This window comes from Aquarana catesbeiana, unplaced genomic scaffold (genome assembly GCF_042186555.1).
Source record: "Aquarana catesbeiana isolate 2022-GZ unplaced genomic scaffold, ASM4218655v1 unanchor240, whole genome shotgun sequence".
Lineage (NCBI taxonomy): Eukaryota > Metazoa > Chordata > Amphibia > Anura > Ranidae > Aquarana > Aquarana catesbeiana.
In genome coordinates, this window is record NW_027362669.1 from 160,944 (window position 1) to 185,052 (window position 24,109).

The window sequence follows — 24,109 nt, forward strand, 5'->3', positions numbered from 1 at the left end:
TTCTCATGTTGATCCAGTGTTGCCTTCCTCTTTGTTTGGTTCTGATCCCTTAATAAAGGATTTTTGTTTTGAATTATACTCTCCTATGTGTTTTACTTCAAAAAGCACAGTTGGTTTGTGAGGATTCAGGTACATTTCAAATATACAATGTGAAATGAACAAGGGACACCAACAACAAACAATCTCCTTGAGATTAAATAATAAAAGATATCAATGGTGTTGGGGTAACTTGACACACAAAACACACACAAAAATATTCTGGAGGAAAAATAAAAATAACATTGAACAAAGATCAGCCTTGGAAAAAATACAAACATTAAAGAAAAAAAAAGGCTTAAAATCCAAAAAATAAAAAATATAAAACTGTCAGATGTGACAACTAATAACAATATATTCAGGGAATCCCACTAAAAAAACACAAATAAAACTTTGTGAGAAGTGTGTGTGAATATGAGCAGCAAAACTACTTAATTCTTGTCACATTATAAAGAAGAAGAGAGTGCGCTGTATTAAACCATTTTTAACATTGCAGCGTGACGAAAGTGCTGTATCCATTGCGAACGCTAAGTTTACCAGAACGAGCTGTCCCGTCTCGGAATTTCTTCTTCGACCGTGTGTACCGTGTGTACGGGGCATAACTATGCTCTCTACTTGCTTAGTATATTATAGATTTCTCACCTGTGTGCTACACTCTGTTGTTTCCCTTTGGTTTGGGTTACCTATGCTCTGCCCCCCCAGACTGGATTGTGGATTCCATCATTTGCCCCCATATTGATGTAAGCTGTGCAGTCTATAAATATATAATCCAATAAATTGTGCAGTGGCGTTGCTATGGGGGTGCGGGGGGTGCGGCCCGCACCGGGTGACACCCGCCAGAGGGGTGACACCGGGACCGCCGCTAAACCCTACTATAGCTTGCAGCGGAGCGGTGCGAGCAGGGCATCCAGCAGTTCGGGGGAAGCTGCCTATAACACTCCCCCTTCAGGTTAAGCTGTCACTCGGATCTCCAATATCTCCCGGGGCTGCTGAATTGGTGCCTGAGCTGGGGGTGTGGCCGCACCGCCTCCTCCACTCCTCCCACAGACACATTCACACTGGCTGATCCCACAGCTGAAGGAGATAGAGGCCAGGACACAGCAGACCCGCCCAAGTCTTCATCTGCAGGCATGAGGCATGCTGTAAGTTACTGCACAGCACACTCTCACTGCATAGAGTCCTAACCTGCCCTGCGCCACCCCAACCTGCCTTGTGCCACTCCAACCTGCTCTGTGCCACCCCAACCTGCTCTATACTACCCCAACCTGCCTTGTGCCACTCCAACCTGCCTTGTGCCACTCCAACCTGTCCTGAACCACCCCAACCTGCTCTATACCACCCTAACCTACCCTGTACCACCCCAACAAGCCCTGTGCCACTCCAACCTGCCCTATGCCACTCCAACCTGCCCTGTGCCACCCCAACCTGCTCTATACTACCCCAACTTGTCCTGTGCCACCCCAACCTGCTCTATACTACCCCAACCTGCCTTGTGCCACTCCAACCTGCCTTGTGCCACTCCAACCTGCCCTGAACCACCCCAATCTGCCAATATACCACCCTAACCTTCCAATATACCACCACAACCTGCCCTATACCACCCCAACCTGCCACTATACCACTCTATACTACCCTAACCTGCCCCTGTGCCACCCCAACCTGCCCCTGTGCCACCCCAACCTGCCCTGTGCCACCCCAACCTGCCCTGTACCACCCCAACCTGCCCTGTACCACCCCAATCTGCCAATATACCACCCTAACCTTCCAATATACCACCACAACCTGCCCTATACCACCCCAACCTGCCACTATACCACTCTATACTACCCTAACCTGCCCTGTGCACCCCAACCTGCCCTGTGCCACTCCAACCTGCCTTTTACCACCCCAACCTGCCCTGTACCACTCCAACCTGCCCTGTACCACTCCAACCTGCCCTGTACCACCCCAATCTGCCAATATACCACCCTAACCTTCCAATATACCACCACAACCTGCCCTATACCACTCTATACTACCCTAACCTGCCCTGTGCCACCTTAACCTGCCCTATACCACTCCAACCTGCCACTATACCACCCTATACTACCCTAACCTGCCACTATATCACCCTACACTATAATTTACAGGGGCTGGTTTGGGGTTACAGCCCATGACCGTGCGCTACAGGCAGGGTGCTGGGCAGCTTAGACAGGAGGGGGGTGACACCATGTTTTACCGCACCAGGTGACACCAACCCTAGTGACGCCACTGAAATTGTGTAAAATGAATGACAGTATTGAAATATAAATATATACTTACCTTATCTTGTGTTTGTCTGTTTGATGATGATAGTGATGTTTCCTTTAAAAGCATAAAGTTCTGAAAAAGCTGTTCAGGGAAACGCGTTAACCGTTGGACAAGATCATCTGGACAGAATATTGTTACACATAATTAGTTAATGGTCATTGGTGTCCTGTATGATATATGGGGAAACATTACATATAGAGGATACATTCCTCGAGTGGACATTTGTTAAAGTCTTTTAAATATATATAATTTTTTTGTTTTTAACATATTTGTAATAAAATAATCTTTTTATATCAGGTTGTATGACTTATGCTGTGCCTTTTTAAAGTGGAAGTCCAGTCAAAAATGAATTTTTTTCTATTTAATTATATGTAAAATATCTTTATCTTTGACATTATTCATTTTCTGTACAGCAGATTGTGTCGCTTAGAAAGTCTAATTAAAGCCAGAAAATCAGCTTCTTCCTGTTCTTCCGGGACAACCTTATTTCCCTTTATCTGAATTCTGCATGGGGGCCTCTCACTTCCTGAAAACGTTGTCCTTCTCTTCTACACAAGCATGCCTACTGTTCATTCTAACCACCCCGCCCAGCCCCACCCCCATCCCTCCTATCCTTAGACAGAGAAGGAGAACTTCCTGTTTTGGTTCCTGGCTGCCTGAGAGAGACAGAGAACAGGCAGGCCTGGTAAGTATGTTCTGCTCAGTGCAGCACATGGCGGCACACACAGAGACACACACTTCTTATAAACCGTTATATGGCTTCAACTTTCAGGTGGAAGTCCAGTCAAAAATAATATTTTTCCCATCTATGCGCCTTTGAAAATCATCAACTTTGAAAATTTGCCTGCACTATTTTGATGCAACTTTTGATGCGACTTTGATCCAGAGTGTAAAATTGGATCAAAGCTGCACTCAAAGTCGCAAAGTGGAAACGTAGGCTAAAGCTAGAGTGTGACTTTGATGCGACTTTGAGTTGAGCTTTGATCCAACTTTACACTCTCCGGATCAAAGTCGCATCAAAGCATTGCAGGTACCTTTTCAAAGTCACTGATTTTCAAAGTCGCATAGATGTCAATGGGTGCTATTGAAATCAATGGGCTGTGACTTGTCATGCAACTTTGTGTCCAAAGTCGCATGACAAGTCACACTAGTGGAAACAGAGCCTTAGTGTGGTTACCTGTACTGTGATCATTGTAGACTGTGAACTGAGACCCCAGAGAACTTCCAGCTACACTGGCAGTCCCACCCCCCCCCCCCCCCGTGTCCAGCTCCCTTCCCCTGTGCTAGTCTTCATTCAAAGCCCAGCACAGCTATACTGTATATGTGCACTGCACCCCCCCCCCCCCCCGTGTCCTGTGTGGATGGGGCTTTTTATTTATTTATTTTCTCATGAATTAGGATGTACAATGAGAAAACACTGGTGGGAACCTGTGATCAGCTCCTCCCATCCTATATACGCCCACTGGCTACACAGGAACAGTGCCCCTTCCTGGAAGTGATGTCACTAGCTTTTAGTAACCACACCCACTGGCTGCTTTTAGGCTCAGAAGGAAGTAGAATTAAAGTCATGTGACTGCACTGGAGAATACAAAATAAAGGTAGAGAAACTCCAATTTTTTCATTTTGAGACATAAAATTATTCGGTCCGCATCAAAACTTTGTGAACAGGCAAAATGGCATTTCAAGGAAAAACATGTCTTTTAAAACTGCTAGCGACTGGACCCCGGCAATATAGATAAAAAATTATTGAAGAAATCATTTTAAAAAAATCAAAAATCCATACCAGACTCTTATCCGAGCAAGCAGCCTTTAAAAACCCCTACCCATTCACCAAAAAAAGTGTCAAAAAGTTAAAACCACAAAACACAGTTTTTGACAATTCCTTTATTTAAAAAGAAAAAAAAATGTCCCGGGATGTCCATCCATCTTTAATCACGCTGCCCGACGGACCCGAAAAATAAAAAAAAAACTGAAAATACTCTGCCCCTATGGGAAGCCTCCCGGCGACTGCTGTCTTTTCGCTGTTAAAGCTCTTATATAGGCAAGGGCGGGGTCACCCGCTGACATAACCGGATGACCCTGCCCCCCTCTGACACATGTCAGAAGGGGTAGGGTCACTCGGTTATGTCACTGGGTGGCCCCGCCCTTGCCTATATAACAGCTGTCACAGCCAAGAGGCAGCAGTTGGCGGGACGCCTCCCACTGAGACGGAGGTGTTTTTTTTTTTCTTAGGTTCGTCAGGCGGCATGATTGAAGATGGATGGACATCGCGGGGCACTTTTTTTTTTTTAAAGAAAAGAATTGTCGAAGACTGTGTATTACTGTGTTTTTACTTTTTGACACTTTTTTTGGTTAATGGCTAGGGGTAAAATGTACCCAATACCCATTCACATGGGGGGTGGGATTTGGGGGCCCCCTTGTTAAAGGGGCTTCCAGATTCTGATAAGCCCCCGCCTACAGACCCCCACAACCACCGAGCCAGGGTTGTGGGGACGAGGCCCTTGTCCCTATCAACATGGGGACAAGGTGCTTTGGGCGACCCCAAAGCATCCTCCCCATGTTGAGGGCATGTGGCCTGGTATGGTTCAGGAGAGAGGGCACGATCTTTTCCCCCTCTTCTTTCCTGTGGCCTGCCAGGTTGCGTGCTTGGATAAGGGTCTGGTATGGATTTGCAGTATATATGGATTTTTGTACGGAACTGCAGTATATATACTATACGGACTGCACTATATACTCTGCAGAAAAATTGGGCTTTAGGTGTTGTTGGTGTCAGAACATTGTAACCCCTCACGGTTACTCTTGTTGGGCACAGGAAAGGGGCCTACTGTTAAATATTTTTTTAAAAATTGTAATAACAGGCCCCAATCAAACAGGTGCAGAAAAATCAGGCCTTGGGTGGTGGTGGTGCCCTAAACCAAAAATATTGTTGGAAGCTAGCATCATCAAGATTCAGGAGGAATAGGATAGGCAAATTCAAACAGTTACATTAGCGGCTTGATATCTGCTCATCCAGGACTGATTCATTTTTATAAATGTGAGCCTATCAACGGAGTCTGTGGACAGGAGTCTCTTTGATCCATTACAAACTCTCCAGCAGCACTGAATCAGAAAGCACGCTGGATGCAGGACAGGCCAGTAGCTTGATTGCATATTGAGCAAGTTTTGGCCAGTGGTCCATCCTCAAGACCCAGTAACCCAGTGGATGCTCTGTTGGAAAGGTCTCCAAGACTGCTCTTGCCCCTAGATATTCCTGCACCATATAATAAAGACGCTGGCAATGGTTGCTTGAACCTATCAGACCTTGGCGCTGAGGACTGTAAAATTGTTTAAAGGCATAGGTCAGCCGGCCACCTTCTCCACCGCTCTTTCTCTGAACGAAGAACCGAACGAAGCCTCAGAAACACCTTGTCCAGCACCAGGAAATGGTAACTTCCCAGTGTCTGGAAAGGCGTTACACAAACTTTTCTTCAAGACCTCCTGAAGATGATTCATTTTCTGCACCCTCTGCAAAGGCAAGATGAATTCTCCAACTTTACCCTTGTAACTAGAGATGAGCCGAACACCCCCTGGTTCGGTTCGCACCAGAACATGCAAACAGGCAAAAAATTCATACGAACACACGAATATCGTTAAAGTCTATGGGACACGAACATGAAAAACCAAAGTGCTCATTTTAAAGTCTTATATGCAAGTTATTGCCATAAAAATGTATGGGGACCCGGGTCCTGCCCCACGGGACATGTGTCAATGCAAATAAAAGTTTTAAAAACACCCGTTTTTGTTTTTTTTCAGGAGCAGTGATTTTAATAATGCTTAAAGTGAAACAATAAAAAAAGGAAATATTCCTTTAAATATTGTGCCTGGGGGGTGTCCTTAGTATGCCCTTAAAGTAGCGCATTTTTCCCGTGTTTAGAACAATACCACAGCCACTTTTTTTTTTAATTTCTTTATTAGGTTTTTTAAGACAAAAATTCATACAAAACAAATACAGTTAGAGCCGGGTTGCCACTACCGGCCCTACTTATGCATCTACCAACAATCTAAAATTAATACCTCCCTCCCCCCAAAATCCCCCCCACCCACCCCTCTTCTCTCCAAGTACCTGTTTTTCCGCCCCCTCACACTCAATCTCGGTGATTGCTTGTACTTTAACCAGTCTTTCCATCTCCTTTCAAACCCTTCTTCTCCTACTTCACCATTGAACCTTAGAAACTCCATATTATAAGTTTTGTTCATTTTACATAACCAACTCCTCAACGAAGGGCTCTCGGGATCCTTCTACTGTCTGGGGATTAAACTTTTTGCTGCATTTAGGAGGTGGGGCAGCAATGTTCTCTTATATTGTTTGATGGACATTCTGACCCCGTGGAACAGACAAAACCATGGCTCCTCAGGTATTTTAGTGCCAGTAATTTCTTCTATTATTAATATTACTTCTTTCCAGTATACTTTTATTTTAGGGCATGTCCACCATATATGGGACATAGTTCCAATTTCCGCACATCCCCTCCAGCATAAATTAGAGGCATCCCTTTGATATTGGTGTAATTTATCTGAAGTTATGTACCAGCGTGCCAAGCACTGGTAATTCATTTCTGTCGAGCTACAATCCGATGATGTAGCATGTGTCAACCGTAATATTTTACAAACATCTACCCCCATGTCTCCTGTTCCCATCTCTTCCTCCCATTTTTTGATAAATGGCGGGGGCCCCAATATTTTTAATTCATTCAGAATTTTGTAGATCCTCGAGATCCCTCTCCTTCCGTCTGTGGCTGAGCACAGCCGCTCTAGTGGGAGCAGGCTGTCCTCCGACCTGATCGGTTGGGGAAGGGACTCCACAAAGTGTTTTAACTGTGCGTACCTCCACCTGTTTACTTCCAATACATCTTTTTTATTAGTCAATTCCTGAAAAGTGCATATTTTACCATTCACTGTAATATCTTTTAATTGTGCGTTTTTTTTGCTTAATCCAATTACCAAACAAACTCTCTTTCCCTGGTGCAAAATAACATGTGTCTCTTAGTGGTATCAGAGGGCAGTTATATCCCCACTTTTCCCTTTTGTGTACCGTGACCCACATTGCCATTGCTATCCGTGTAATCGTGTGAGTGTGCTCATCTAAATCTCTTATGTGTGTCGGAATCCATATCACTTTCCCTAGAGTGACCTTACTAATCCTACTTTCCAATTTCACCCACCTTTTTTCCTTATTTATTTTTACTAATTTAACCACCCGTGACATAAGAATTGCGATAATAGGTTTTTATATCCGGTACCCCCAAACCACCTTGTGCCTTATCCTTATCTGTTCTGCCAAATAAACCTAGGTAGTAGTGTATTTAATATTTTGAAATGTGTTTCTGGGATTAAGATTGGTAACATTTGCATCTTATATAATATTTTAGGGAGGATTATCATTTTAAAGCTGTTAATCCAATCCAAGACCTTTGTCTAGAAGCGATTTTATTTAAATCGGTTTTGATATCATTCAACAGAGGAATAAAATTTTGTTGGTAAATGATCTCAAGTGAGGGTGTTATTTTAACTCCTAAATACTTTAACTCGGTGTCCCTCCATATAAATAGGAAGTCCTGTTTGTATATTCGTTTCTCCTGTGGCTTAACGCTTATGTTAGGTATTTCCGATTTTGAGGGGTTCATTTTGAAATTTGCTACATCGCCGTAGGTTTTTAAAGTTTTCAGTAGGTTGGGGAGGGAAATCCTAGGGCTTGTAATGTAAAACAAGATGTCGTCGGTATATGCCGCTAGTTTGTGTTCCTCCTCATCAATCTGTATCCCCCTAATATCGGGATTTTGTCTAGCCCCTGCCAACGATTCTAGTTCTAGGACAAACAGTAATGGGGACAGGGGACAACCCTGTCGAGTTTAAAATGAGCACTTTTGTTTTTTCATGTTAGCGTCCCATAGACTTTAACGGTGTTCCGCGACTTTCAAATTTGCCACGAACACCGCATAATGTTTGCTGTTCCGCGAACACCCAATGTTTGAGTCAAACTTACGTTCGACTCGAACATCGGTCTCATCCCTACTTGTAACATGGATCAAGAAGGGTTGCCAGCCAGTAATGATCCCTCTCCTTGATACCACAAATCCTTGGGTCCTTTCACAGGCTTTGCAGAATCAAGGAGGCCATGCAGTGTAAGTTTGCAGAGGCATTCGATTCTGAGTCCTCTGGGTCACTAAGGATCACATTATCAGGAACTACCTCCTCCCAGCCACGTACAACTCCATGGGTTTCTGGGGACTGAAAACCATCCCTTGAAGACTGCTGCTGAGTGTTATCCTCTAAGTCCATGCAGACACAATCCTCCTCCTCTTCTTGTTGTGTGTTTGGCGGACCTGCAGGAATACTATCTGGATAAAGGGGGCCTTGAGAGGAAAGGAAGTCCTCCTCTTCCTCCCGCTGTTCTGTCCTGGTGCCATACTCGCACAGGTACTCATTGATGGCCCTCTGCTGTGTGTGCAGCCGCTGCAGGATTGCCAATGTTGAGTTCCACCTGGTGGGCATGTCACAAATGAGGCAGTTGGTGGGCAGGTTAAATTCCCTTTGAATGTTAGCCAGCCAAGCACTGGCATTGTATGACCACCGGAAATGACCACAGACTTTTATGGCCTGCCTCAGGAGATCTTGTAAGCCTGGGTATCTGGTCAAGAAATTCTGCACTACCAAATTCAGGACATGGGCCAAACATGGAACATGGGTCAATTGTCCCTTTCAGAGGGCGGAGATAAGGTGGGTGCCATTGTTGCTTACAACCATTCCTGGCTGAAGCTGCCGTGGCGTCAACCACCTCTGAGCCTGTCCCTGCAAAGCTGACAGAATCTCTGCCTCAGTGTGACTCCTGTACCCTACGTAGACCAACTCAAGCACCGCAAGGCATCTTTTAGACTGAGTGCTTTGTAGCCCCTTGAGCGCTTACGGAGCACTGCTGGTTCAGAGGACAATTCTGCAGAAGAGGCCATAGAAGAGGAGGGAGGGGAGCATATAGATGTTGTGGCAGAATCACCACCAGCTTTTTGGAAGCGTTGTGGCGGAACAAGCACCAACACGGAACCCTGTCCTGCATCCTGTTTCTTGCATTGGGGCCCTGAAGATTCTAGTTACGCCTCTGCTGCAGACTGTGACCATCTCCTGTAGTATATCTGCAGTCTCTGACCATCTCCTGTACTATGTCTGCAGTCTCTTACCGTCTCCTGTACCATGTCTGCAGTCTCTGACCATCTCCTGTACTATGTCTGCAGTCTCTGACCATCTTCTGTACTATGTCTGCAGTCTCTGACCATCTCCTATATCAAGTCTTCAGTCTCTGACCATCTTCTGTACTATGTCTGCAGTCTCTGACCATCTCCTGTACTATGTCTGCAGTCTCTGATCATCTCCTGTAGCATGTCCGCAGTCTCTGACCATCTCCTGTACTATGTCTGCAGTCTCTGACCATCTTCTGTACTATGTCTGCAGTCTCTGACCATCTCCTATATCATGTCTTCAGTCTCTGACTGTCTCTTGTAGTATGTCTGTAGTCTCTGACCATCTCCTGTACCATGTTTGCAGTCTCTGACCGCCTCATTATTATAACAAAGTTTTGTAGAAAAGATCACACCATAGAAAATGGGGAAAGTGGAACGTAAACCCGAATATGAAAGTGAAATTTGTGTACGAGGAACACCTTAACAATTACTACCATTTTATTCTCCAGGGCCTCTGCTGTCAGAAAATATATGTTTGGGGGTTTTATCGAATCTTCAGGCCCAAAATCTGCATTTTACCATGTGTGCAAAAATAATGGAAAACCAGCTCTGGCAGTGAAAGGGTTAATGTTAACTAGATGGGATCACTCTGCTGTGGTCACACTCTAATCATTAGAGCTCCCCCTAGCTGCAGCCTGGTAATAACATTGCTAGGAGGTCTATTCATTTATCTGCTACATACTTCCCATCTTTATATAAACATCTCCTGACATTTAGGGGTCTATTCATAAATAATGTGCATAGCAATTCTGCCGGTAAAAATACATGTACATCCCTTCTGTGTGAATGGGGGTAAAAAACAAATGTTATTAGGCGATTTGCTGTGCTGGTCAAATGTTTGACATTGATTTAAAATGGAAAATTTGAATTCAGCCGCTAGAGTTTCTTCTGTTATAAATCAATGGATGGTTTAATGAATTTACGTTCTTAGATATCTTCTGTACTCATGTAACCATGCCTAACACAGGAAAATAAAGGGTCTATTTATAAAAAAAATGGCTGAAAGAATGTGACATGCATTTCCCCACCAAGTATCACACATTTTTTGCCATATTTAAGTTAATACCGCGATTCCTCTGATCATCAGATCCATCTAGTGGCCATAATGTGACATTTTTCCTGAAATGCCTAAAAAAAGAAAGAATAGTGCAATACTGTACTATGGGCACTAGATAGAGAAAAAGATCCTAGGAAAGTATTGTATGAAGTAAAATACAACCAAAATCTGTCAAGACTGGATTGATCGCTTCTCACATTTCTCCAAAAATAATTTCAAAAACAGACCTCTAAGTGTTTGTGAAATCTTCCCCCACAAAATGTACTCAGCCAATGAGAGGTAATGACTCCATTTTTATTTTTCTCCTGCTATCAATGGTCAACACGGTACAACACTTCATCCATGTCTTTGGTGATCTCTGATCTCCTTATCAACTGTTTCTTACATGATGAAGATCAGCCATGGAGTATATCTGAGGTGTATATCAGGGTGTGCTTCTTCCCCACATGAGAGATGTGATGTCCAGCAACATTCATATGGAAGACATTTCCCACACTCAAGGCACTAATACACCTCGAGGGTTGTGTGGGATCCCTGATGTACAGGAAGACAGGACTTCAGTGAGGAACAATTCCCTCACTCAGGACAGGAATACGGCTTCTCCTTGTGTGAGATCTCTGATGTGTGTAAAGATGGGACTTATCTGAAAAACATTTCCCGCACTCAGGACAGGAATACGGCTTCTCTCCTGTGTGAGATCTCTGATGTGTGGAAAGATAGGACTTCTCTGAAAAACCTTTCCCGCACTCAGGACAGGAATGCGGCTTCTCCCCCGTGTGAGATCTCTGATGTGTGCAAAGACTGGACTTCTCTGAAAAACATTTCCCGCACTCAGGACAGGAATGCGGCTTCTCCCCCGTGTGAGATCTCTGATGTGTGGAAAGGCTGGACTTCTCTGAAAAACATTTCCCGCACTCAGGACAGGAATACGGCTTCTCCCCCGTGTGAGATCTCTGATGTCTGTAAAGATTGGACTTCTCTGAAAAACATTTCCCGCACTCAGGACAGGAATGCGGCTTCTCCCCCGTGTGAGATCTCTGATGTGTAGAAAGACTGGACTTCTCTGAAAAACATTTCCCGCACTCAGGACAGGAATGCGGCTTCTCCCCCGTGTGAGATCTCTGATGTTTGTAAAGACTGGACTTCACTGAAAAACATTTCCCGCACTCAGGACAGGAATACGGCTTCTCCCCCGTGTGAGATCTCTGATGTGTGTAAAGATGGGACTTCACTGAAAAACATTTCCCGCACTCAGGACAGGAATGCGGCTTCTCCCCCGTGTGAGATCTCTGATGTTTGTAAAGACTGGACTTCACTGAAAAACATTTCCCGCACTCAGGACAGGAATGCGGCTTCTCCCCCGTGTGAGATCTCTGATGTCTGGAAAGATGGGACTTATCTGAAAAACATTTCCCGCACTCAGGACAGGAATACGGCTTCTCCCCCGTGTGAGATCTCTGATGTGTGTAAAGATTGGACTTCTCTGAAAAACATTTCCCGCACTCAGGACAGGAATGCGGCTTCTCCCCCGTGTGAGATCTCTGATGTTTGTAAAGACTGGACTTCACTGAAAAACATTTCCCGCACTCAGGACAGGAATGCGGCTTCTCCCCCGTGTGAGATCTCTGATGTCTGGAAAGATGGGACTTATGTGAAAAACATTTCCCGCACTCAGGACAGGAATAGGGCTTCTCCCCCGTGTGAGATCTCTGATGTGTGGAAAGATCGGACTTCTGTGAAAAACATTTCCCGCACTCAGGACAGGAATATGGCTTCTCTCCTGTGTGAGATCTCTGATGTATGTAAAGCCTGGACTTCTCTGAAAAACATTTCCCGCACTCAGGACAGGAATGCGGCTTCTCCCCCGTGTGAGATCTCTGATGTGTGGAAAGACTGGACTTCTCTGAAAAACATTTCCCGCACTCAGGACAGGAATGCGGCTTCTCCCCCGTGTGAGATCTCTGATGTCTGGAAAGATGGGACTTATGTGAAAAACATTTCCCACACTCAGGACAGGAATACGGCTTCTCCTCCGTGTGAGATCTCTGATGTATGGAAAGATGGGAATTCTGTGAAAAACATTTCCCACACTCAGGACAGGAATACGGCTTCTCCTCCGTGTGAGATCTCTGATGTGTGGAAAGATTGGACCTCTGTGAAAAACATTTCCCACGCTCAGGACAGGAATACGGCTTCTCCTCCGTGTGAGATCTCTGATGTGTGGAAAGATTGGACCTCTGTGAAAAACATTTCCCGCACTCAGGACAGGAATACGGCTTCTCTCCTGTGTGAGATCTTATATGCCTATTAAGTTTGGACTTAGAAGGGAAACACTTCCCGCACTCAGTACAGGAATGTGGCTTCTCCCCTGTGTGAGATCTTTTATGCACATTAAGCTTGGATTTAGAAGGGAAACACTTCCCGCACTCAGTACAGGAATACGGCTTCTCCCCCGTGTGAGATCTCTGATGTGTGAAAAGACTGGACTTCTGTGAAAAACATTTCCCACACTCAGGACAGGAATACGGCTTCTCCCCCGTGTGAGATCTCTGATGTGTGAAAAGACTGGACTTCTGTGAAAAACATTTTCCGCACTCAGGACAGGAATATGGCTTCTCTCCTGTGTGAGATCTTATATGCCTATTAAGTTTGGACTTAGAAGGGAAACACTTCCCGCACTCAGTACATGAAAAGCTCTTCTCTGTTGGAAGGATGGCACCGTCCCTCACAGTCTGAGGTTCCTCAGGATAAGAGGAATACGATGGTCCATCTACACTGTGTGGTGCCGGATGGACATTTGAGGTAGTCGGGTTTTCTCCTGGACTATACTGTGTGATGTCCTCATCTTCTACTTTACAGTCTGGAGACAAAGTGAGACAATCCTCTGAGGTTTTCCTCATCTCCCGTCCATCTACTAAAATAGAAATACAAAGATTATTACTAGACATGAGCTGATTGGTTCCTGCTGTGCTCCAATCAGATCATCAGATATAAAATGTGCAGCTGGTAGGAAATGGGTGTAACAAAAGAGAATACATATTATGTGTATATATAGCAGTGTGTAGAGGGGAGAGAGCAGAAGTCAGGACTATGTAATGTACAACATATTGTATAAGATACAACAGATAGGACTATATAGTATCAGAATGATGTAATGTACAACACAGAGTATATAGTGCAGGGGTCAGGAGTATATAATGTACAATATAAATTATACAGTGTAAGGGTCAGGAGTATATAATGTACAACATAGAGTATATAGTGCAGGGGTCAGGAGTATGTAATGTACAACATAGAGTATATAGTGCAGGGGTCAGGAGTATGTAATGTACAACAGAGTATATAGTGCAGGGGTCAGGAGTATGTAATGTACAATATAGAGTATATAGTGCAGGGGTCAGGAGTATGTAATGTACAACAGAGTATATAGTGCAGGGGTCAGGAGTATGTAATGTACAACATAGAGTATACAGTGCAGGGGTCAGGAGTATGTAATGTACAACAGAGTATATAGTGCAGGGGTCAGGAGTATGTAATGTACAATATAGAGTATATAGTGCAGGGGTCAGGAGTATGTAATGTACAACATAGAGTATATAGTGCAGGGGTCAGGAGTATGTAATGTACAATATAAATTATACAATGTAAGGGTCAGGACTCATAATATTGGTATTCAGTAATCAGTGGTAGATTCATTTTTTACATGAGACAAGTTGCAGAGGTCCCACACCGCTGCCTCCCATCTCCTGAGACTGCACTCAGTGACTTGGGTCTGAGACTATACAGACATATCCCTCCACCCGGCACAGCCAGCAAACAACAGAACAAGTAATCCTGGGGGGATTGTTACATAGTTACATAGTAGGTGAGGTTTAAAAGAGACATAAGTCCATCAAGTCCAATCTATGTGTGTGATTATATGTCAGTATTACATTGTATATCCCTGTATGTTGTGGTTGTTCAGGTGAATATCTAATAGTTTTTTGAAGCTATCGATGCTCCCCGCTGAGACCACCGCCTGTGGAAGGGAATTCCACATCCTTTCCGCTCTTACAGTAAAGAACCCTCTATGTAGTTTAAGGTTAAACCTCTTTTCTTCTAATTTTGATGAGTGGCCATGAGTCTTGTTAAACTCCCTTCCGCAAAAAAGTTTCTTCCCTATTTTGGGGTCACTAGTACGGTATGTATAAATTGAAATCATATCCCCTCTCAAGCGTCTCTTCTCCAGAGAGAATAAGTTCAGAGCTCACAACCTTTCCTCATAACTAAGATCCTCCAGACCCTTTATTAGCTTTGTTGCCCTTCTTTGTAGTCGCTCCATTTCCAGTACATCCTTCCTGAGGACTGGTGCCCAGAACTGGACAGCATACTCCAGGTGCGGCCGGACCAGAGTCTTGTAGAGCGGGAGAATTATCGTTTTATCTCTGGAGTTGATCCCCTTTTTAATGCCAATATTCTGTTTGCTTTGTTAGCAGCAGCTTGGCATTGCATGTCATTGCTGAGCCTATCATCTACTAGGACCCCCAGGTCCTTTTCCATCCTAGATCCCCCCAGAGGTTCTCCCCCCAGTCTATAGATTGCATTCAGATTTTTGCCACCCAAATGCATTATTTTACATTTTTCTACATTGAAACTCATTTGCCATGTAGTTGCCCACTCCAGTCCTTACCCTACTCCGGACCAATCAGTGAACAGTATAGGTGGAGGAATGTATTTAGTGTTAATGACCCACCTGTGCTGATCTCTGTAGGAGTGTCCTCCTCTATAAATGTCCCCGTTATTCCATCCTCCTCCATAGACTGCTGATCATCCCTCACATACCTCTCTTCTTCTTCTTCTGATTTAACCTCAAATTCTATATCGATTGGATCTCCACTCTAAATCAAGAAAAAGAGAGAGAATATCATCTGTAAACAATAGGATTTATTATTGTGACATCCCATAAAAAATCTACACATCATCTCTAGGAGTCCATGTTCTAGATGCTCCATCCCACCAACCTTGTAATGATGAGGGATGGTGTGACCTTCCTGTGTGGAATCCCGGGAATACAGAGGACGGGGACATCTCTCTGGTGGGTTCCCATTACTGGATCCATCTGTAGGAAACACACACACTGACTGAATACATTGTTTCTATGTGTTTATCAGATGATGGGGGATCTAGGTGGACCCTCCGTACTGCTCTCTCCTTTACAATAAAGTCTCCTCTTACCCGGTGATGTGAGGGGCGGCTGATTGTCCATCATGACGTCCTTGTAGAGATCCTTGTGTCCTTCTAAATACTCCCACTCCTCCATGGAGAAATAGACAGTGACATCCTGACACCTTATAGGAACCTGACACACACAATGATACAGTCACCATCCAGACACATCCCTTGTCTGTTACTGGATAATGTCCCAGAATTCCCAGAATCCTCCTCACCTCTCCTCCATGATCTCTCTGGTGACTTCTAGAATCTTCTTTGTATTTCTCTATTCTATCAGGGAGGGAGGTGGAGGCAATGTGATGGTCATATGATCTCCAGACTTCACAGGAGCAAAACTCTAGATCTGAACACAAATAGTAAAATCAAATGATATTCCCAGAATCCTCCTCACCTCACCATTCAGGTCTCCATTTTATTAAAGCCCCACTTCAGACTGAGGTATAATTTACCCACACAGGACCCCCAAAGGTTAAAAGCTTGTAGCAGACATTCTGATGTCATTACATACAATGCAGGACCAACAGTCTTACTTTGCTAGTGAGGATGCCAAGGGTCCGCCCACATCCTAAGAGCATCAGAAAAAAAAGCCAGATAGAGGGACATTGGGAGGAGGAGCTGTGAGGTCAGTGTGATGTCATAGGACATATAGACTCTGGATGGAGGGACATTGGGAGGAGGAGCTGTGAGGTCAGTGTGATGTCATAGGACATATAGACTCTGGATGGAGGGACATTGGGAGGAGGAGCTGTGAGGTCAGTGTGATGTCATAGGACATATAGACTCTGGATGGAGGGACATTGGGAGGAGGAGCTGTGAGGTCAGTGTGATGTCATAGGACATATAGACTCTGGATAGAGGGACATTGGGAGGAGGAGCTGTGAGGTCAGTGTGATGTCATAGGACATATTGACTCTGGATGGAGGGACATTGGGAGGAGGAGCTGTGAGGTCAGTGTGATGTCATAGGACATATAGACTCTGGATGGAGGGACATTGGGAGGAGGAGCTGTGAGGTCAGTGTGATGTCATAGGACATATAGACTCTGGATGGAGGGACATTGGGAGGAGGAGCTGTGAGGTCAGTGTGATGTCATAGGACATATAGACTCTGGATGGAAGGACATTGGGAGGAGGAGCTGTGAGGTCAGTGTGATGTCATAGGACATATAGACTCTGGATGGAGGGACATTGGGAGGAGGAGCTGTGAGGTCAGTGTGATGTCATAGGACATATAGACTCTGGATGGAAGGACATTGGGAGGAGGAGCTGTGAGGTCAGTGTGATGTCATAGGACATATAGACTCTGGATGGAGGGACATTGGGAGGAGGAGCTGTGAGGTCAGTGTGATGTCATAGGACATATAGACTCTGGATGGAGGGACATTGGGAGGAGGAGCTGTGAGGTCAGTGTGATGTCATAGGACATATAGACTCTGGATGGAGGGACATTGGGAGGAGGAGCTGTGAGGTCAGTGTGATGTCATAGGACATATAGACTCTGGATGGAGGGACATTGGGAGGAGGAGCTGTGAGGTCAGTGTGATGTCATAGGACATATAGACTCTGGATGGAGGGACATTTGGATGGGGAGATTTGAGGGGTCCTCTATATGAGGCTCATATGCAAACCAAATCATTGTTCCTGGGTGTGTCCTTCCTCTCCTAAACTGAAGAGTGAACTTTGACCTTTACCATACAGAAATCTGTCAGGAATCTGTGAAAGTAAGCTCTCATGTGATCAGGTGACATGCGGAGGAACGGAGTGTAAATAGCAGACAATTTTCTCCAGAGCTCCTAATGGTGGGGATGGATTTTGCTGAGCGCTGGTGCCAAGTTTCCACCCCCCAGGATCACTGCAGGTGTGGAGAAAAGCTGTGTAAGAGGATATGGAGGAGAGATGAGGAGGAGATCCAGGAATCAGGATAAAGGTCAGGACAAGCAACAGACGAGCGCATCCAAGAGATGAAGCCGGGGTCACTACACAGAAAATCAATCCAAGGAAACAACAGGCAGGACGAGGAATAGCAAGAAGGAGCTCAGAGACTAATGAGAATATTGCTCAGCCAATGGGAGATTATCTCAGCATGACTTACATAATGAAGGAGATGAGGGGGAGGGGAGGAAGTCACTTAAGGCAGGGCTTGACAAATTTGCTTTGAATCTAGGAGCCAGCTACAAATGTTAGGAGACAGGTTTTTGGGGCACAGTGGGTTGTCAGCACCTGGGGAAAGGCAAGTAATTTGTGAGGTGCACAATGCAGGACATGGGGTGCAGAACACAGCACATGGGTTTCATAGTGCAGAACATTGGGTGCAATATGCAGGAGAAGGGTGCAGGACATGTGGTGCAGGGTGCAGAATGCAGGACATGGGGTGCAGGGTACCAGAAAAGGGTGCAGGTAACCACAGGGGGTGCAGGGGAAGGGTCCAGTGTGCAGAATGCAGAATATGGGGTGCAGGAGATGTGGTGCAGAACACAGGACTCGGGGTGCAGGACAGGAGATGCAGGGTGCAGAATGCAGAACATGGGTTGCAGTGTGTAGAACACAGGACATCGGGTGAAGGGTGTAGAACAAGGATATGCAATTAGCGGACCTCCAGCTGTTACAAAACTACAAGTCCCATCATGCCTCTGCCTCTGGGTGTCATGCTTGTGGCTGTCAGAGTCTTGCTATGCCTCATGGGACTTGTAGTTCTGCAACAGCTGGAGGTCCGCTAATTGCATATCCCTGGTGTAGAACATGAGATGCAGGGTGCAGAATGCAGAACATGGGTTGCAGTGTGTAGAACACAGGACATGGGGTGCAGGGTGCAGAACACAGGACATGGGGTGCAGGGTGCAGAACACAGGACATGGGGTGCAGGGTGCAGAACACAGGACATGGGGTGCAGGGTGCAGAACACAGGACATGGGGTGCAGGGTGAGGAATGCAGGACATGGGGTGCAGGGTGTAGAATAGGAGGTCCAGGGTGCAGAACACAGGACATGGGGTGTAGGGTGCAGAACACAGGACATGGGGTGTAGGGTGCAGAACACAGGACATGGGGTGCAGGGTGCAGAACACAGGACATGGGGTGCAGGGTGTAGAATAGGAGGTCCAGGGTGCAGAACACAGAACATGGGGTGCAGGGTGCAGAACACAGGACATGGGGTGCAGGGTGCAGAACACAGGACATGGGGTGCAGGGTGCAGAACACAGGACATGGGGTGCAGGGTGCAGAACACAGGACATGGGGTGCAGGGTGCAGAACACAGGACATGGGGTGCAGGGTGTAGAATAGGAGGTCCAGGGTGCAGAACACAGGACATGGGGTGCAGGGTGCAGAACACAGGACATGGGGTGCAGGGTGAGGAACACAGGACATGGGGTGCAGGGTGCAGAACACAGGACATGGGGTGCAGGGTGCAGAACACAGGACATGGGGTGCAGGGTGAGGAATGCAGGACATGGGGTGCAGGGTGCAGAACACAGGACATGGGGTGCAGGGTGCAGAACACAGGACATGGGGTGCAGGGTGAGGAATGCATGACATGGGGTGCAGGGTGTAGAACATGAGATGCAGGGTGCAGAACACAGGACATGGGGTGCAGGGTGCAGAACACAGGACATGGGGTGCAGGGTGCAGAACACAGGACATGGGGTGCAGGGTGAGGAATGCATGACATGGGGTAAAGGGTGCAGGTCACTGCAGGACATAGGGGGCAGGAGAAGGGTGCAAAAGGCAGGACATGGAGTGCAGGGAGCAGAACGTGGGGTGAAATTTGCAGGTCACTGAAGGACATGTGGTGCAGGGTGTAGGACAGTAATCCAATCCCCCCCCCCTGTGTCCTCCTGCATGTCCTGTACATCTCCCCCAGCAGTGTGTGAGAGCAGAGTGGATGGAGAGGACATCTTGTGTACATAAAGCAGCATGTCCCTCCCTGGCTGGTTTCTTAGCTGGCTGCTTTGCAGGCTTGTCCTGGTTACTCCTGTAAGGACTCTGTAGTCCTGTTTCTCAGCACCTTGTGGGGATCTTTGTGGCAGTGCCGAGGTGGCGCCATGTTGGAGATTCGGTCCCGCTCCTTCCTCTCTGTTCTGCCGGAGGGCTCTGCAGGGACACAGGCAGCTGTGGGGGGAAGCAGGAGCCGATGGTGACAGTAATGCGGCCGCGGAAAGGAGAAAGATCGGCAGCGGGAGCTCAGTGAGGTGAGTCCTCTCATGCCGCTGTCCTGTCCAGTCCACCCCTCACTTCACAGGTCGGGTGTCATCATCTCCTCCTCCCCTCCCCCTCCCGCCTGGCCCCGCTCCGAGCCACATTCCTGTCTGAATAATGTGTCCGGGTTTCAGGCAGAAACATTATTCAGACCAACAGTGAGAATGGGCTGACAAGCACCACGGCTCCAGGACGCCATTTCTAGTTGCCATGGGGACCTGGCACCTGGGATTTGTTGAGCTCTGAAGTTCCACCCACATCTTTGTTTTTGTTTTGTTTTTAATAATTATTAGTCTTGCATAATGAATATCAATAATATCTAATTGTTGTCATTAGCGCTGCCTTTAGAAGATAATAATTGTAAAATATACCTTATATTTTTCGTTCAGGGGGATTCCCATCTTACTTGTGGGCAGGAAAAGCCCACAAGTATATTGTTCCAGGATACGGCTCTGCTGTATTCCCAGCATGCACCGCCCATTCTCGCGCATGCGCAGTAATAGCACGTAGCGGCGCTATAAACTATACAGAGGTTGCCATCACAACGGGTGGCGGCGGCGGGGGAAGGCCCCCCCCCCGTTGTTATGGCAACCTAGGGAAGTGACGTCAGGAGCTGCAGTGAGGAAAGGGAAGATTTGAAGGGACCACATAGCAACAGGGATTACAAGGTAAGTAAAAAAAATAATTTTCTCCAATGTCATTTGTTGGATTATTTGCTGCACAGTCATAAAAAATTATTTTTATGGGTGGAACTCCGCTTTATGGTGACCATAGAGACATGGAAATTCAGCTGGTTCAGCAGGGATCGGTCACATTTCCATCCATGTGTGGTCACTGCCGGATAAAAGTCACTCCATCAGCGGCTGCAGCCAATAGCTTCATCACTGATCTGTGTATTCTGAGAGCGGAGGAGCGCCCCCCATTGTCAGAATACAATAGTGCAGCGGGGAGGATTCCCCCATCCCCCTCCAATGTGTGGATGGGGGAATCACTTCAGTTTTTTCCTCTCATCCCGCTGGATGAACGATAAAACAGAACCATGTATGGCCAGATTTGGAAGGAAGATATATTAATCATCAACTGATTCCCCTGAAGGGGTTAATCTACATATTACCTCCTCTGCCACCAGATCCAGCAACGTCTCCTCTCTACGTCCTTCCAAATAGTAGCAGCTCCTTCCTATCCTGCAGATTGCTCTGTGATGTCACAGGAAACATGTGACCAGGAAGCAGGAAATAAAGGGCGGGAAAGTGAAGTGAATAGGAGGCTGCAAACAGATCACACGTTATTATCCTGAGGAGATCTCTCCCTCCATCTGTCCATCTTCTTTTATATTATATCCTCTCCGTACCTTCTCCCTGTATACTCCTCTCTGTATATCTCCCTGTATACCTCTCTCTGTATACCTCTCTCTGTATATCTCCCTGTATACTCCTCTCTGTATAACCCTCTCTGTATATCTGTTTGTTTACCCCTCTCTCTGTATATCTCCCTGTATACCTCTCCACCTCTCTCTGTATATCTCCCTGTATACCTCTCCACCTCTCTCTGTATATCTCCCTGTATACCTCTCCACCTCTCTCTGTATATCTCCCTGTATACCTCTCCACCTCTCTCTGTATATCTCCCTGTATACCTCTCCACCTCTCTCTGTATATCTCCCTGTATACCTCTCCACCTCTCTCTGTATATCTCCCTGTATACCTCTCCACCTCTCTCTGTATATCTCCCTGTATACCTCTCCACCCCTCTCTGTATATCTCCCTGTATACCTCTCCACCTCTCTCTGTATATATGTCTGTATACCTCTCCACCTCTCTCTGTATATCTCCCTGTATACCTCTCCACCTCTCTCTGTATATCTTCCTGTATACCTCTCCACCTCTCTCTGTATATCTCCCTGTATACCTCTCCACCCCTCTCTGTATATCTCCCTGTATACCTCTCCACCTCTCTCTGTATATATGTCTGTATACCTCTCCACCTCTCTCTGTATATCTCCCTGTATACCTCTCCACCTCTCTCTGTATATCTCCCTGTATACCTCTCCACCTCTCTCTGTATATCTCCCTGTATACCTCTCCACCTCTCTCTGTATATCTCCCTGTATACCTCTCCACCTCTCTCTGTATATCTCCCTGTATACCTCTCCACCTCTCTCTGTATATCTCCCTGTATACCTCTCCACCTCTCTCTGTATATCTCCCTGTATACCTCTCCACCTCTCTCTGTATATCTCCCTGTATACCTCTCCACCTCTCTCTGTATATCTCTCTGTATACCTCTCCACCTCTCTGTATATCTCCCTGTATACCTCTCCACCTCTCTGTATACCTCCCTGTATACCTCTCCACCTCTCTCTGTATATCTCCCTGTATTCCTCTCCACCTCTCTCTGTATATCTCCCTGTATTCCTCTCCACCTCTCTCTGTATATCTCCCTGTATACCTCTCCACCCCTCTCTGTATACCTCCCTGTATACCTCTCCACCCCTCTCTGTATACCTCCCTGTATACCTCTCCACCCCTCTCTGTATACCTCCCTGTATACCTCTCCACCCCTCTCTGTATACCTCCCTGTATACCTCTCCACCCCTCTCTGTATACCTCCCTGTATACCTCTCCACCCCTCTCTGTATACCTCCCTGTATACCTCTCCACCCCTCTCTGTATACCTCCCTGTATACCTCTCCACCCCTCTCTGTATATCTCCCTGTATACCTCTCCACCTCTCTCTGTATATCTCCCTGTATACCTCTCCACCTCTCTCTGTATATCTCCCTGTATACTCCTCTCTGTATATCTCCCTGTATACCTCTCCACCTCTCTGTATATCTCCCTGTATACCTCTCCACCCCTCTCTGTATATCTCCCTGTATACCTCTCCACCCCTCTCTGTATATCTCCCTGTATACCTCTCCACCTCTCTGTATATCTCCCTGTATATCTCTCTCTGTATATCTCCCTGTATACCCCTCTCTGTATATCTCCCTGTATACCTCTCCACCTCTCTGTATAGCTCCCTGTATACCTCTCCACCCCTCTGTATAGCTCCCTGTATACCTCTCCACCTCTCTCTGTATAGCTCCCTGTATACCTCTCCACCTCTCTCTGTATAGCTCCCTGTATACCTCTCCACCTCTCTCTGTATAGCTCCCTGTATACCTCTCCACCTCTCTGTATATCTACCTGTATACCTCTCCACCTCTCTGTATATCTCCCTGTATACCTCTCCACCTCTCTCTGTATATCTCCCTGTATACCTCTCCACCTCTCTGTATATCTCCCTGTATACCTCTCCACCTCTCTGTATATCTACCTGTATACCTCTCCACCCCTCTCTGTATATCTCCCTGTATACCTCTCCACCTCTCTGTATATCTCCCTGTATACCTCTCTCTGTATATCTCCCTGTATACCTCTCCACCTCTCTCTGTATATCTCCCTGTATTCCTCTCCACCTCTCTCTGTATATCTCCCTGTATTCCTCTCCACCTCTCTCTGTATATCTCCCTGTATACCTCTCCACCCCTCTCTGTATACCTCCCTGTATACCTCTCCACCCCTCTCTGTATACCTCCCTGTATACCTCTCCACCCCTCTCTGTATACCTCCCTGTATACCTCTCCACCCCTCTCTGTATACCTCCCTGTATACCTCTCCACCCCTCTCTGTATACCTCCCTGTATACCTCTCCACCCCTCTCTGTATACCTCCCTGTATACCTCTCCACCCCTCTCTGTATATCTCCCTGTATACCTCTCCACCCCTCTCTGTATATCTCCCTGTATACCTCTCCACCTCTCTCTGTATATCTCCCTGTATACCTCTCCACCTCTCTCTGTATATCTCCCTGTATACTCCTCTCTGTATATCTCCCTGTATACCTCTCCACCTCTCTGTATATCTCCCTGTATACCTCTCCACCCCTCTCTGTATATCTCCCTGTATACCTCTCCACCCCTCTCTGTATATCTCCCTGTATACCTCTCCACCTCTCTGTATATCTCCCTGTATATCTCTCTCTGTATATCTCCCTGTATACCCCTCTCTGT

General features: G+C 46.3%; 2 protein-coding genes across 27 annotated transcripts in view; one reads left to right on the forward strand and one right to left on the reverse strand.

Moving 5' to 3' along the window:
• Nucleotides 1-24,109, forward strand: part of LOC141122091 (uncharacterized) — a 531,020-nt gene that overhangs the window by 67,061 nt on the left and 439,850 nt on the right. The gene's annotated exons all lie outside the window — the stretch shown is intronic.
• LOC141122092 (uncharacterized) overlaps nucleotides 10,927-24,109 on the reverse strand; it is a 183,146-nt gene continuing 169,963 nt past the window's right edge. For 10 of the 25 annotated variants that reach the window (XM_073611905.1, XM_073611906.1, XM_073611902.1 and 7 more), the window contains 2 exons: nucleotides 15,386-15,530; nucleotides 10,927-13,567 (listed from right to left, as the gene is read on the reverse strand). In XM_073611905.1, the coding sequence (XP_073468006.1) occupies nucleotides 11,211-13,567; nucleotides 15,386-15,530 (2,502 nt within the window). In that variant the 3' untranslated portion in view covers nucleotides 10,927-11,210. Of the gene's footprint in view, nucleotides 13,568-15,385; nucleotides 15,531-15,653; nucleotides 15,752-15,843; nucleotides 15,992-16,079; nucleotides 16,208-19,864; nucleotides 19,969-21,169; nucleotides 21,323-24,109 lie in introns of all 25 variants that reach the window. The other 15 variants (XM_073611916.1, XM_073611914.1, XM_073611915.1 and 12 more) reach the window with 7 other exon arrangements.